The sequence below is a fragment of the Acomys russatus genome, chromosome 9 (genome assembly GCF_903995435.1).
Source record: "Acomys russatus chromosome 9, mAcoRus1.1, whole genome shotgun sequence".
NCBI lineage: Eukaryota > Metazoa > Chordata > Mammalia > Rodentia > Muridae > Acomys > Acomys russatus.
The window spans coordinates 47,748,086-47,763,547 of NC_067145.1; the positions used below are offsets into that span (position 1 = coordinate 47,748,086).

General features: G+C 38.5%; 1 protein-coding gene across 1 annotated transcript in view; it reads right to left on the reverse strand.

The window, feature by feature from the left end:
• The window catches only part of Malrd1 (MAM and LDL receptor class A domain containing 1), a 641,297-nt gene that overhangs the window by 516,655 nt on the left and 109,180 nt on the right, over nucleotides 1–15,462 (reverse strand). Inside the window, exons 12-13 of the mRNA XM_051151281.1 lie at nucleotides 13,928–14,101; nucleotides 4,078–4,195 (exon numbers count right to left, since the gene is read on the reverse strand). Of these exons, the coding sequence (XP_051007238.1) occupies nucleotides 4,078–4,195; nucleotides 13,928–14,101 (292 nt within the window). The remainder of the gene's footprint in view (nucleotides 1–4,077; nucleotides 4,196–13,927; nucleotides 14,102–15,462) is intronic.

Consider the following 15,462-nt stretch of genomic DNA (forward strand, 5'->3'; position numbering starts at 1 on the left):
TGGATATATAATAGATAAATAGATAAGTAGGTAGAAGATAGATGATAGATAGATAATAGATAGATAGATAGATAGATAGATAGATAGATAGATAGATAGATAGATAGATTCAAGAGCTACAATACTGAGGAGGTAGAAGTGTTAAGTGACCTTATTTATTCAGTATATGCTGTATCCATATATTGGAAAATCATACCTTCACCCATAAACATACACATTTATTATGTGTTAATTTTAACAGTTAAATGTTTAAGGAGATAAAAATATTAACCATCCAAATTTTACTTTTGCATATATATATGAAAGTATAGCCTATAAATTTAATTTTTAAGTAAAAAGTATTCACTTTTAAAGTAGACTCTTTATTCTAGATCTCAATAGAGAATAGTGTGCTCTCTCTCACTTTCTCTGTCTCTGTCTCTGTCTCTGTCTCTGTCTCTGTCTCTCTCTCTCTCTCTCTCTCTCTCTCTCTGTGTGTGTGTGTGTGTGTGTGTGTGTGTGTGTGTGTGTGTGTGTGTAGCAGCACAGGTTGGTCCTAAAGGCAATGATTCCCAGCAGTTGTTTTAGCTTAGCATCCTCAGCAGCCAGGAAGGCCCGAGCGCGCGCACACAGGCACGCGCGCACACACACACACAAATTATGTCATTCAGGGCTCACAGCTGAGTAATGCTACTGATGACATGTTCCCCCAACGATCCTGCATAGCACTTTCTGAGGAACTATGACATTTAGCCAGTGTGGAAGAAGCTTGCCACTCAGCTTGAGTTTAATTGTTTGATGATCTATGATCAAAATGTGCTACAGTGCCTGCAACAATAGCAGTTATACTAACAAGTTCTGGTAGATAGTCAAGAACAATGGAAATTGTCTTTGAGGGACCCAAGTACCCTCCATGGCCAACAATGCCTACAGAGATAGCCCACGTCTGACTCATAACTTCTGGGAGAATCATTATCCTTTCTTGTAGTGTACCTCCATCCAAGTTCCTTTCTGGTTATTATTGTATTTTAATAAACTTACTTATTAATTCACTTTATACCATGGTAATATACTGCCCCCTCTCTCTTCCCCCACTCCTCTTGCCCTATTCTTCAGAAAAGGGGAGCCCATACCCCAGATTATCAGGTCGTATCAGGACGAAATGATTCCTCTTCCCCTATGGCCTAGCAAGGCAGTCCCACCAGAGCGAAGTGATCAAAAAGCAGGCAACAGAGTCCATTTCTGAGAGACTCCCACTCCTCTTACTAGAGGACCTACATGAAGCCTGAGCTACCCATAGGCTATATCTGTGTACAAAGCCTAGGTCCAGTCCATGCATGGTCCTTGGCGGGTGCTTCAGTCTCCACAAGCCCCTCTGGGCTCGATTAGTTGGCTCTGTTGGTCTTCTTAAAGATTTCCTATCATCTCAAGGTTCATTTATCCTTCCCTTCACTTTTCCACAAGACTCCCTACATATCACCTAAAGTTTGTCTGTGAGACTCAAAATCTGTTTTAAATTGCTGCTGGGCAAAACCTCTCAGAAGACAACTCTGCTAGGCTCCTGTTGGCAAGCATAGCAGCATATCATTAATCATATTAGGAATGGCTCTCTCCCATGGAGTGGATCTTGAGTTGGGCTAGGCATTGGATTGACATTGTCCTAATCTCTGCTTTATCCACTCTATGTTTATCCCTGCATGTCTTAGTCTTATAATCAGGATAAATTTTGGGTCAAAGTTGTTGTGTGGGGATTGGTGCTCTCCTCCCACTACTGGAAGTCTTGTCTAGTTAGAGGGTATCAGAAAAGCACTTAAAGAAATGCCCATTTTTCTTAGTCATCAGGGGAAGGCAAATCAAAAGGACTCTGAGATTACATCTTACACCCATCAGAATGGCTAAGATCAAAAACTCAAGTGAGAGCATATGCTCATGAGGATGTGGAGAGAGAGGAACACTCCTTCATTGCTGGTGGGAGGCAAACTTGTACAACCACTTTAGGAATCAATCTGGCACTTTCTCAGAAAATTGGAAATAGTTCTACCTGAAGACCCAGCTCCGGGGCCTATACTGAAAAGATGCTCCATCATACAACAAGGAAATTTTCTCAACTATGTTTATAGCAGCTTTATTTGTAGGCCCAAAACTGGAAACAGCCTAGATGTCCTTCCACAGAAGAATGGAAAGAAATTATGGTACATTTATACAATGGAAGATGACTTGACTATTAAAAAAAGAAATCATGAAATTTGCAAACAAATGAATGGAACTAGAAAAGTTCATCCTGAGTGAAGTAACCCAGACCAGTAAGACATACATGGTATGTACTCATTTTTAAGTAGATTTTAGCCATAAAGTACAGGATAAGCATACTACAATTTATGGATTTAAAGAAGATAAGTAACAAGGAGGACTCAAGGGAGGATGCATGAATCTCACTCAGAAGGGGAAATAGAACAGAAATATGTAGGGGTTGAAGAGAGGGAAGCAGGTAGGAGAGGGAGTGCATACAGAAATGAGGGTGGACATCAGGCCTGGGGAGAGAGAGCAGGGGTGGTGGGACAGAGAGCCTGCAGACAAAAGAGAAATCGTGGGGAGGAACATGACAAAGCTAGAGACCTAAGTCAACTTAGGCTTCTGGGAGGACATGAAGGGGACGCTAGTTGAGACTCCAATGGAGACTGAAGAGGAAGCCCTCTAACTATTATTTTATTTTAATCATCTTTAGAATAGTGTTTCCCATTGAGTTTAAGGTTTATAACATAGAAAGGAACTCATTTTTGGTTCTGTATACTTGACCAGGATGTCTTAGGTTCTAAGGAAGAGCCCACTTCTATCATTTTGTTAAACAATCATACTGTCAAGCATACTTCAAAATACTCAACTTTACACCTACCCATTAGTTCTGGATCCTTCTTTTATCAGAGTAGCTCCTTGCTTCAGCAGTCTGTGGTTAATGAAGAACTAAGTAATTGGCCAAAGTACCTAGATTGAGTAATGGTGACAAGCTCTACCCCAACTACAACAGCTATAGAAATATCATAAAGAATATGAGCCAAGATGGGAAATGTTTAACAAACACTGCTATCTGGACATGACATGGCCCTCAAGGGAACTCACAGCAGCCATGCTTATCTGCATAAGGCTTGCAAAAGACTCAGTTCATCCACATCTCATCATGGATGATGGAAGGGTCTACGATGCGCCACCCTTCACATATTCACTACTGGCAATCAATGCATGTTGGGAGAGGGTGTCATTTTCTTCAGTGATATAGCTAAAGTTAAGCTGCCCTTGCTCTGTGGAAAAACTATTGGCCACACTCAAGCAAGTAACTCTGTAGTCAGTGGGTCACTTATTTGTGGGGACCCATGCCAAATTCTGCCATGTCAGAAATCCTGTGCTTAGGCTGTATGCTGTGACCTTCGAGTTGCTGACCTTTACCTCACCAGGAGGTCTTGTGTTCTAGGCCATCCTTGGACTATTTACCTTTGAAAGAAGTAGAGAAGTCTCAACTTGGAACCACCCAGAGGATCTAGGAAGTTCTTACAAGGAACTACTCCGAGAACTAGGAAGTTCTACAGGGAGTGGTTTAGGCTATTGCATTTTTGCCCCGGGGCTAGGGTGAGTGAGATAAGAATAGATCCTATTGACCTTGCTCTATATATGTTCCTGCTAGTCGGCAATAAAGTGAATCTTGATCAGAAATGTCCTGACTTGATCCATTATTTCTCGCGTCTCTGTATCCTACTTTCAATCCCCACTCCCTCTTTCAGGGGAACCCTGATACGGTTTTTCCTGAGGGATGGGACCTGATACTTATTGTAGAAGACAGGAATGGAGAAGGAAGGAGTCATGAAGAAGGGTGCTAGTGGTACAAAGCAAGGGACCAGGGACAAGAATAAGATGTGAAAATATAAAATCAGCAAAATTGGCTTTACAACAATAAAACATTCGTTGGGTAATAAAATTACTTAATATTAAAAATATATATAAATCTGCATTCTGTTTTAAGAATTAGTAACTATAATGTACTTTAAAAAATAAAAGCAAGTTGCTTGAATGTTTAAGGTTACAATACCCAAAGAAAAATAATCTTACCTTTTTGTATGCTGGTACTACGAAGTGACTTATATGAAATTTCACATTCCTGGGATATGCTGATGTCATCTACAGCAACAGTAGCATTTGATGACAGAACAGTAGCTTCTAAAATTAACTGTTATTGCAGAAAATAAGGTTATTAAAAATATACTATAGAAGTAAAACCTTAAGATAATTTTCTTTCAATCTAGAAACTCATTAACACCTGTTCAATTTTTCAATCTAATTTTAGGAAATTGTTGTGACCTGAGCATTCAAATTATAAAGTTACAGAGTCATAGCTGCTTTGACAGCCTCTTATATAACCCTAATATGCTAGGTAACCTTGTATAAGTTGAAAGTTGCAACATTCATCACCAGTGAAGGGCATATTTCCCATTGGACCTATTAAGAGTCATATGCATTTAAAATGGGCTCTTCAGGGTAATCAACTGTGTGGTTTACAATTCAATTTAATTGAGATATAAATTCATTATAATGCTTTGGCTAGAGTGATTCCTTTTCACATCTGAATATTTAAATATACATATATATTATATATAAATATAGGAACACACTTGTATGTGATAAAGATACAATCATTATCTACGTAAAACTTCATTATATTCATTTACTTAAGCACCAGGAGGCATCTATTTATTTTCACTCCAAAACTCTGAATGGTGGCTTGGCATACTTTCGTTTTCTTTCCTATTAGTCACTCATTATTACATGTTTATTCTACTACAAAAGGGAAGGAACGATTGAGAGAGAAAAACAGAGAAGTGGAGAAGATAAGGAGAGGAAGAAGGCTGGAAAAGATATGAAGGGAAGAGGAAAGGAGAATGACACAGGGAAGAGAGAGAAAGTGAGAGGAGGGGAGAAGAGGATGAAGAGGAGAGAGACAGAGGTGGAGTATTTCAGAGTCCTAAGGAGGCAGCTAAATGATACAGTCTTTGCACACACATTTTAGCTATAGCTTTGTCTTATCACTGAGAATATGTAATATCAAGAGAGTAACACTTTACTTATGTTAAGGCTCAAAACCTGCTTCCGCCCCCTCTGGCATTTGAGACATCATTCTGACAGTGTTGCCTTTACATTTGGTCACTAGCTGTATGGAAATCTTGAAGTTACCTCTCTTAAAAATAGGTCACACTATCACAATGCGACAGATGACCTGCTCCATAACTGAAAGAAAGATCCCTACGTAGAAGAGCCAAAAAGAACCTGAATAATGAGGCTTGGTGAAGTTCCTTTTTAACTTATCTGCATTACATGACATATTTTTGTTCAACCATATATTTCTGTTTATCTGCCCTTACTCGTTGAACCCATGCATTTAAAAGGGGTGATTTTAGATCTTTGTGGCCTTTGTGAAATCAAACTTGATAGGCACTTTTGTTCCAATTTGCTTTTATTATCCTAATTTTGTGATCATATGCATCACAAAATTAGGTTAAACCCTGATGATAATTGAGACTGCAACCCAACCAAAAGCAAGGGATGCTGGACGTGATGCTGGAAACCTTTGGGCATTAAGGGCGTATAAGATTTTAGACAACAACCAATTAACAGGATAATAAATGGAAAAGAATAAATTGGATGAGTTAGCACAATCTTAATAGAGTCTAATTGAACGATGTTATTTAAAAGAAAAATAGCCTAGAATAAATAAGTATGCAATTTCTCTCCACTTACAACTGACATTCACATATTTTAATGTTGCTTTTGTTAGTGGACACATATTCCCTTTGGCATACTATTTTTATTATTTACTTTTTCCATCTTAGTTACCTTTCTATTACTGTGATAAGAAATTATAACCAAGACAACTCATAGGACAAAGAGCTTATTGGGGCTTACAGTTTTCAGAAGGTTAGAGTCCCTGACCATCATGACAGAGAGCATGGCAACAGGCAGTCTTCACTTATCAGGAGATTGGGATACATGTGAGGGCATCCTACTGAGACTCTAGGTAAGAGAAATATAGGTGATGAGAAAAAAAAAAAAAGGACCCAGAGGGTCCTAGAAACCTACAAGATCCTTATGATGGGAGGATCTGGGCCTAGAGATTCTGCTGAAACTATGGCACCAAACAACGACAATAAGTGCAGTAAACATCGAACCCCTACCCAGATCTAGCCAATGGACAGGACATTTTCCACAGCTGAGTGGAGAGCAGGAACTAAATTTCACACAAACTCTGGTGCCCCATATTTGACCACAGCCCCTTGATGGTGAGGCCCGGTGGCACTCAGAGGAAGGATAACAAGATATCAACAGGAGACTTGATACCCTGTGATCATTTAGCAGGGAAGGAGGTCCCCCTCAGTCACAGACATTGGGGAGGGGGATAGGGTGAAAGCAGGAGGAAGGGAGGAATCGGAGGAAACAAAGGATATGATAATAATTGAGATGTAACATGAATAAATTAATAAAAAAGAAAGAAACCTACACGAAGAACATCTTGATGGGTAGAATGGGGCCCAGGAGGCTCTCCTCAAACTATTGCACTAACCAAGGACAATACAAGTAATAAACATTGAACCCCTACTCTGATCTACCCAAAGGACAAGACATTCTCCACAGTTACATGGAGAGCGGGGACTGACTCTGAAATGAACTCTGCTGTCCCATATCTGACCACCTCCCCTTGGTAGGGAGGCCTGATGGTACTCAAAGAAAGAACAAGCAGGCTACCAAGATGGCACTTGATAGCCTATGACCATATAGTGGGGGAGAAGTGACCCTTGGTCTTAGACCTAGGGGAGGGGAATAGGGTGAAAGCAGGAGGGAGAGAGGTATGGGAGGATACAAGTGATGGAATAACAATTGAGTTGTAATATGAATACATTAATAAAATTAAAATTAAAAAAAAAAACTCAAAACCCAATCCCTATGACACACCTCCTCCAACCAGGCCACACCTCCTACTCCTTCCCAAACAGTACTACTGATCAGGGACCAAGTATCCTAATACATGAACGGCATATGTGTTAAATCCATCTCTCTCCATTTACACTGAACACTCACAGGTTTAATGTTGCTCTTGATAGTGGATGCATATTTCCTATGGAAAATGTCCTCTTTAACATACTGTTTGTCTCTTCGAGCTAATATGGGAAGACCCTCAGCATATGTTACTTATTTTAAAATTTTACAGAAAAACCAAGAGGATGAAATTATGTAACAGTTTTGTTTCTAGGTATGTTTGATAAACAAACACATACACAAGCAATCAATAAGTAGAATGGATCAGAAGATAAACTAAGGCAGTATGTTTGAATCAATAGATGGTGGTAGATGATAACAGTGAGGAAGACTGGGTGTTTTATTTGCAGGTTTTGGTATTTTACCATGTGATACATAAAATTTGAATCATCTGCAAAGTTCTGATTGTACTCGGCTTTTTTAAAAGCTTGGCTAAGAAATCTGGCTTTCACACAAGAGGCAGAAAATAATGGTGCTGATTTTAGAAAAGAGGTTTTGCATAATAAATACAAGCACTGTAATTTAGAAAATGTTAAAACTATTAACTAATTATACTTCCTTTGTGGCAACTTTAAACTTGAAAATTCCCTTTTTATATTTAACTGTTATATATCATCGGTAAGCTGCATATATATTGACAATATGCACTGGTAATATCAATTAAAATTAAATGTATAATTCTTCCTGTCCACCAGGAGATATTTATCAACATAGAAAAGGCAGAAGGTTGGGGGTATGATTCTGTTCCTGAAGAGAAATGTGTTTTTATTCTGTAGATGTAGCCGGTGGGTCCTGGCTAGAGGTAAGGAAGAAGAGTGACAAACTACATCCTGAACATTTGGATATTTCACTCTGGCAAAACAAAAACCCCAGGTGATTCACTAATATTATCAAAATTTACTTTTAAACTTACCTCAAAATTCAAAGAAAACTGAAATTCAGTCATTTTCAACCCCATTTCTTTACTGCTATGTAATTCAAGAGCACATACTGAAAGATTACAAGGAAGGCTGGAGAGATGTTTCAGAGGTTAAGAGCACTTCTGCCCTTCCAGAGGACCTGGGTTCAATTCCCAGCACCCACATGGCAGCTCATAACTATTCAAAACTCCAAGATCTGGCATCTTCATGCAAATACACATGCAGGAAAAACACCAATACACAAAAAATACAAATAAGAAAAAATTTAAAAGAAAGATTACAATGGTGCTATTAATTAAAAATCAATCACTTCTATCTTCCCGTGACTAGGATGGGGGGGGCTCCTCCCCCACTGTCTGACCACAGCCTATCAGGTCTCAGTGAGAGGATAACAATCAGGATGTAAGATAAATAAATTGTAACAAATAAAAAATATATTGCTCACTTTTATAAAATGATTCCTTAATCCTACAATGCATAACTATAAATAATAATCAGCTCATGTCTATTTTTATGTTATAAAAATTTTTGGCATTTTATATGCAGGTACATGTTTGCCATGACACATTTGGGGGAGTCAAAGGATAATGTTTCTGAGTCAATTTACAACTTCCAATCTGTGGGAATTAAACTCAAGTCCTCAAGTTTGTCAGGGTGTGCCTTTTTCACTGAGCCATCTCACCTACCCATTAATTTTAATCACTTGTTTTTATCAAGCAGGTCTTTTGTGTTGTGATTGAAAGTTCATACCTTTAGGAACTACAAGACCTTTAATTAACAAGTGTGGAACAGTTTATTTGGAATAAATGTTTCAACAATGAAAAAAGGGAAGCTAAAAAATTCTGTTTAAAAGATCCTCATGTAATCTTAAAACTCGGCTTTTTAATTAAATGTAAATGAACTTCCTCTTAAAAATTATCTTAAAACCTTGTTGATTTTGTTTTATTAAATTATAATAATACTGAAAACCACAAAATTTCTTGCTTCTACAAATTATAACTCATAAATGTTGTTAAGATTCAAATGATTATATATCAACAAACCTAGAAGCATTCTCAGAGAAAAAATAAAGCATAACATTTCTTCCTACTATGTTACATAAAACAACATGAAGCAAATGAATGACTGAACTAACAAGAAATAGAATTTGTTAGAAGTAAAATGAAACTAGACTGTGGGAGGAGCCATATTTTCCGTAGAATTTACTATATAGAGGACACAATCCATAGTTTAAAGCTTGTGAACATGTCACAGGTTTTGTATTCATTTTAAAGTGAAAGAAAAAGAAGCTTTGAAAAGTAACTGGCTATATGCCAAAGAGCCATGGGAAAGAATGTGTAGCCTTAGCCATTTTTCATTGCAATTAAACAATATTGCACCATCTCATGAAGCATTGAGGTCTCTGTTGGCTAACAGATGGTTCACACCAAAGCTACTGATCAACTCAAGGTTTCCTGAGGTCCTAGACAGATAAGCCCGAGGGCGCAGCAGCTTTATGTGTGCTCTAAATCTGACCATCCCCTAACTCTTCTGGTAGGTGATGCAATTGTTTTTGATTAATAACAATAACTCTGATAGAGAACGTACATCAAATCACTCCTTGTAGAAAATATAAAAGAGACATTTTCAGACAAACCTAAAATGGGAACTTACATATTAGACCAGTAAGAAATCAAGGAATAGTGCTCAAACAAAATAACGCTTTTAGATATTAGAATTTAGAAGAAAAATTACAAAACAAAATTGCAAAGTGCAAGAATTTCTTTTTGTGGAAACAGCTCAGCATAGCAGCTGAACATGAACAGACCAAGTTAAAACAGATTGGAAAGAATATAATTAACTAGTTGACTAAAATTCTTCCAATTCTTCTAGCCAGGTGATGGAGAGATTCCTGAAAGGCTGTTAAATTAATTTTCTTACAGAATCAACAGAAAGCCTAATCCTTTCCCAGCAGGAGAACGAAAGTCCTAGCAACCCAGCGTGATTATATCCTAGGAAACTCAAAGCAATTTGTTCCCTGTTATGGTCTCCAATTCACATCAAAGCACCACTCTGCATCCAAATTTCATGGTTAAAATGAAATACATAGGTCTCACAATCCAGGACCTCTCTTGTTGCCTTTGTTTAGACTGGATTAGATTGCCCTAAATAAATAGGTTCAGAGCTTAACCATATGGATCCAGTGATGAAACCAAACCAAGGCCACCCTTAAATGATGCAACCTTGGAGTGTTTCTAAAATACTCACTTAAAATATATTCAGATTTAAGCTCTAGATAGAATATCCATGAGTACAATATCATCTTTATGTGTTGTTAATATGTGAGCGTGTATATAGAATCTTCATGTATAATTTCAGGATTTAAAACATATGCTTAGTGAAATCTGATAAATAACCAATATAATATCAGCATTTTTCTGGTATAGGTAAAAATATAAAAGGTACAAACTAGACCAAAACTATCTTTTTGAACAATTACTGTCAATGTATACACAAATAAAGTGCTGACATTTACTTAAGGTATGATTTCCTATGTGTTTCTTTCTTTCCTTATTATTGTCTATATGCACTTAATAATTGTATGTCATATCGCTGTAGTAAATAAATTGTTTATAGCATATAAGTGTGCATACTTTAAATAATATACGTATGAGTACACAAAATCTAAACTGATCCACATATGAAAGTTAGTATAATTCCATAATTTCTATCCAAAGTCTATAGGGGCCAGATAGGTTCAGGATCTGTATGGTTTGGACTTAAGATTGTTAGTATAGCCTATATGTTGTTTATTAGTGTTATCACTATGGGAGATAAGCACAACAGAGTACATATAACTCATAGTTAAATAAATTGTCCAAGGACTTCGCGTTGATGCATATCACGTAAGGTTCTTAACTCTCAATTAATTTTCAAAAGAATACTGCTTCCCAAGTTTAATTTAAGGAATTTCTAATTTGAGATTATAGATGGACAATAATAAAATGTGGTGGTAAAGGTTAGGGTATTCCCCCCTTTGTTTCTTTTTACTTGTCTATATTGTCTAAAGCAAATGTATGCTACAGTGAGCATGTAAAAGGATTAACGAAAGACATGAAAGTGCAGAGCAGGATACCTGCCTGGTCGTGGGCAAATTAAACATGTATGAGGCTCAGAGGAAGCCCAGTGTCAAGGATGGTTGGAAAGAAAAGGCAAAACACACTGCTAAGTCACACCTATGGGACAGAGATCAGCAGGCCAGGGTCATGGGAGAAGTCATCAGAGTCTGAGGTCACCACAGTACACACCAGCACAAAACCACTGGCCAATCTACAACCCATCAGTCTGCATACCAGGGCAAATCCAAAACTCAAACCCAAAACAAATAATATTAAAAAGAATAAAGTCTACACTTTGTTGACTTGAGTCAACAGTGGAGGAGAACTTCCAGTCACGGAGAGGCACAGCGGGCACTCCAGTTCACAGTATCTCTCAGACAGCTGGACCTGTCAACCGCTACTCTTTTTTCTCCCCAGTGTCAGTCAATAACAGACTCTGAAAGGTTGTTTCCGTGAGTTTCTGTCTAAATAAACATGAATATTTTGAAGCTATTGAATGTATAATACAAACACTAGAGACAAAGAATAAATTGTCATTTTCTTGTCCTGTCACAGGCAATGGTGACTAATACTGAGATGGATCCATGGGTGATCTTTGTATCAAACATTTACCCCAACAGGAGTCATCAGAAGTTTTATTCATTAAATGTTGGCACTGAACCAGGACACGTTTTCTTGCTGTAGAGAATTCTAATTATTGAATCTGGAGTTTTGAGCAAAAGGACTTTCCCCTTGCAAATTACGAAGGAATCCTGATATCTGTTCCATACCCATCATTCTCATGCAATATGGAAGCAACAGCTACCACAGCAATGATAATAGCTGCCTTGTGCAAGTTACTCAGTGCTAGATTTCTTTACATGTATCTACAAGTCTTTAGTCCTTATAATACTGTTATAAAGTGAATAGTCATAAAAGTGGATGCTTGTCCCATATTCCTGCTGTGTTTACTGGGAGTAAGAGCCCTGGAATAGCACTGCGGCCACCCGAGGTGGCTCTTTCTGATGAAGAGAACACCATTTAACTAAGGAGGGATGGTAGAAGGATGTACTGAGCAGGCGCAACTTTCCACTTCACCCTTTATTCAAGCTTCATGTTGCAGGGGAATCGGTTGCTTTCCAGGAGTGTGGTTAGTGTTAAATTTCAAATTGACAGGCTCTTGAATAACCTGGGAGAAAGGACTCTGGGCGTACCTGTGGGGGTTTATCTTGAGTAAGTTATTTAGACTTGGAAGACCTATCCTCCATGTGGACAAATCTTTCAAGTAGACAAGACCATTCCCTGGGCAGGGATCCTGAGCAGTATAAAACGGAGAAAACAATCTAAGCAGCTTGCATTCATGTCTCTCTACTTTTTCATTGCAGAAGCAGTGTGACCAGCTCCTTCAGGTTCCTGCCTGGCACGGCGACTTCCCTAGCATTTCAGTATAATCTGGGGCCGTGAATCAAAATAATTTATTTCTCCTTTAAGTTGCTTTTTTCAGTTTATTTTATCACAGCAACAGGAAATCAAACTAAGATACATGCATTCTGATATTATTTATTGCCAAGGACAAAAGGCTGCTGCTGTGGTGAAAGCCCAGAGTTTCTTCAGCAATCAGTTACTATCTGGGTACGATTGAGTCTGAGTGCAAGTCCTATTTTAAACATACAGCTGTAGAATTTAATAGCATCTGCAACAAAACGCTTTGTTTCTGTTTGATATTATCTTAACTGATTGTGAGGCAAACAGTACATGAACAGGTAGTATTTATCAACTCTAGCGCCAAGAATCAACCTCCATACCACACAAATAGGAGAATCAGAAGTTTAGAGGCTTAAACAAGTTTCTTATACTCATATATATGGGTTTGGAACCAAGATTCCTAACTACACAGCCACCATCTTCACTGTGATCCCCTTACTATTCAGCCTCCTCGGAAGTACTTCGCTTATCATCACTATAGTGATGCCCTATAGATGATCTCTCAGATGAGTAAACAGAAAGATACCAGACAATATTTGCAGTTAGCAAGGTCAACGAGCAGCTACTCAGAGCCCCGACACTGAGGTAATGTCTTTTCAATACCCCATCTTTTGATCTAGTTTCTAAAATGGCATCATAGAGAAGGAAGTCACAGTCCAGAAAGGGGGAACTGCCGCATCCACTAGAGTGCGCTCTAGTCACCTGCTTTTATGATTGAACAATGTAGCTATACCAAGGTTTAACATCCTTGCGTTATTAGATCAGAGCAAAGGGAGCAAATGAAGGCACAATCCAAATGACTTTTCTTTACCTCAGATATGCCAAGTCACTTAGGAAAATACACCTTTTCATTATTTTTGACATCATATATGTATCCAATGAACTGTGGTTATACTCTTTCTCCTTACTCTGTATTATCACTTTCTCTATCAACTCCATCTTATTAACTCCATGCCCAATACAGAGAAAGTGAAAGTCCATTCCCTTCAACAATTTAACTCGCTACCTGCCTGAGAAAATAGGCACCTCTCTCTTTTATCCACAATGGATGCTGAAGGATCCATTCTTGTTTAGGGACCCATAGCAGCGGTGTGTCATGGTGGCATCTAAGGGGCAGTGTTTCATGGCACTCTTCCTCACCTTCCAGCTTTAAAATTCTTTCCAGACTTCTCTCAGCCACCTGATGTAAGTTTTATTTCTGATAGTTGGCTATACTTCCATACATAATTCTGAGGCATTAGGTCAAAGTAATTATCTTCTTGCCCCTGAACACTAACATGCTTGCCTGATTAATACAGTAAATATTCAGTGGATATGCTTCTTTGTTGTGTGAAATGATTAGCATGGACTACATACCTTCTGGTGTGATGCATTAATTCCTTACATGCTTACCTGGAAAGGAAGAGAAGATTCTCCAGCTTTTTCATGGAGAACAATCTCTGCTTGGCTCCACCGAGATCCCATGACTTGGGTCACTTCACTCTGCTTTAGCAAACTGCCATCTAATGATGTTCTTGTGAAAACAGAGAGACGGGAATGCTCTGATAAACGATACCAAAACCGCACCTGTAGAGAAACACTTGGAATTACCATAATTTCTGGCATATAAAATGACTTTTTAACACCCCCAAAATCTGTGCCAAACTCATGGGTTGTCTTATATGCTGCTGGGTACTTACCAATGATATGTCCAGTGCATATCATTGGGGGAGCCTCACTGTTTCCTGTTCTGTGTGGGGAGTATGAATCAGGAAAGAGCAAGCTGCACACCACTTCCTGTACCTAAGGAGGAGGACGTGAGCGTGGTTTGGCTCTCCATGAGAGCACACCCATTCAACTCCAAGGGCGGCCACACCTTAGCCACCTCCCCTTGGAGGCACTCAAAGAAAGAATAAGCAGGCTACCAAGATGAGACTTGATAGCCTATGACCATATAAGGGACGGAGGTCCCCCTTGGTCTTAGACCTAGGGGCGGGGAATAGGGTGAAAGCGGGAGGGAGGGAGGGATGGGAGGATACAAGTGATGGGATAACAATGAGTTGTAATCTGAATAAATTAATAAAATTAAATTTTAATTTAAAAAAAGGAGCAGTGTAGACTGGTATTGGCTATCTGTCAGTATGTACTAAAGAGCCTGGCAGTAGTTGCTCTGCCTGCAAATAGAAACATGCTGCACAGAGTGTGTGTTGGAAGAGGGGTAGTGTTATATGGCAAGTATATTCCACATTCTATATTTTAACTGAAAAAGCTGGAGGTCGTCTTATATGCCCTTCTCATTTGACTATCTAGTGTGTTTTATCTATAACTTAAAATCAATAGGGTGACAGATGCCGTTGCCAAATTGCTCTAATGCTCATTCATAAATGGATATCTTTCCCAAATCCCTCCCCTCAGGATTCAGGGAAACCTGGAAAAGGAAAAAGTGTAATAACCACAGAGAAAAAAGAAACCAAGAAAATAGCTCTCTAAATCAACATCACCAAAGTGCCCATGAGCTCACAGAGACTAAGGCAGCCTATATAGTACTCACATGGAATGCTAGAGCTGAATGAAGTTGATATATGCCCACATTGCTGACCCAGAAGCCATTTCCACTTGAAAATCACTTGTAAAATACAATTTAGTTTCCTTTAATGGGGGAGGGGTCTCAATACGGAAACTAACTCCTCTTGCAGGTAGACTACGGCCAACAGAAAACAAACTGAATGGCATTTTGGAGGTTCCATGTTTCATAATGTGTGTCAGGACTTTTATTTTTTATTTTTATTTTGATATATTTTATTCAGAGATTTTGTTCTTTTTATCCTACAGGTTCTCTGGGTGTATATTATGGCTTTCCAGTTTGGTGGGTTTATGGGATGAGTGGGTTGCTGGGCCCATGTCTGTTTCTTGTGCCTTTTCTTGGGCTCTTCTCCTTCTGTTTGTTT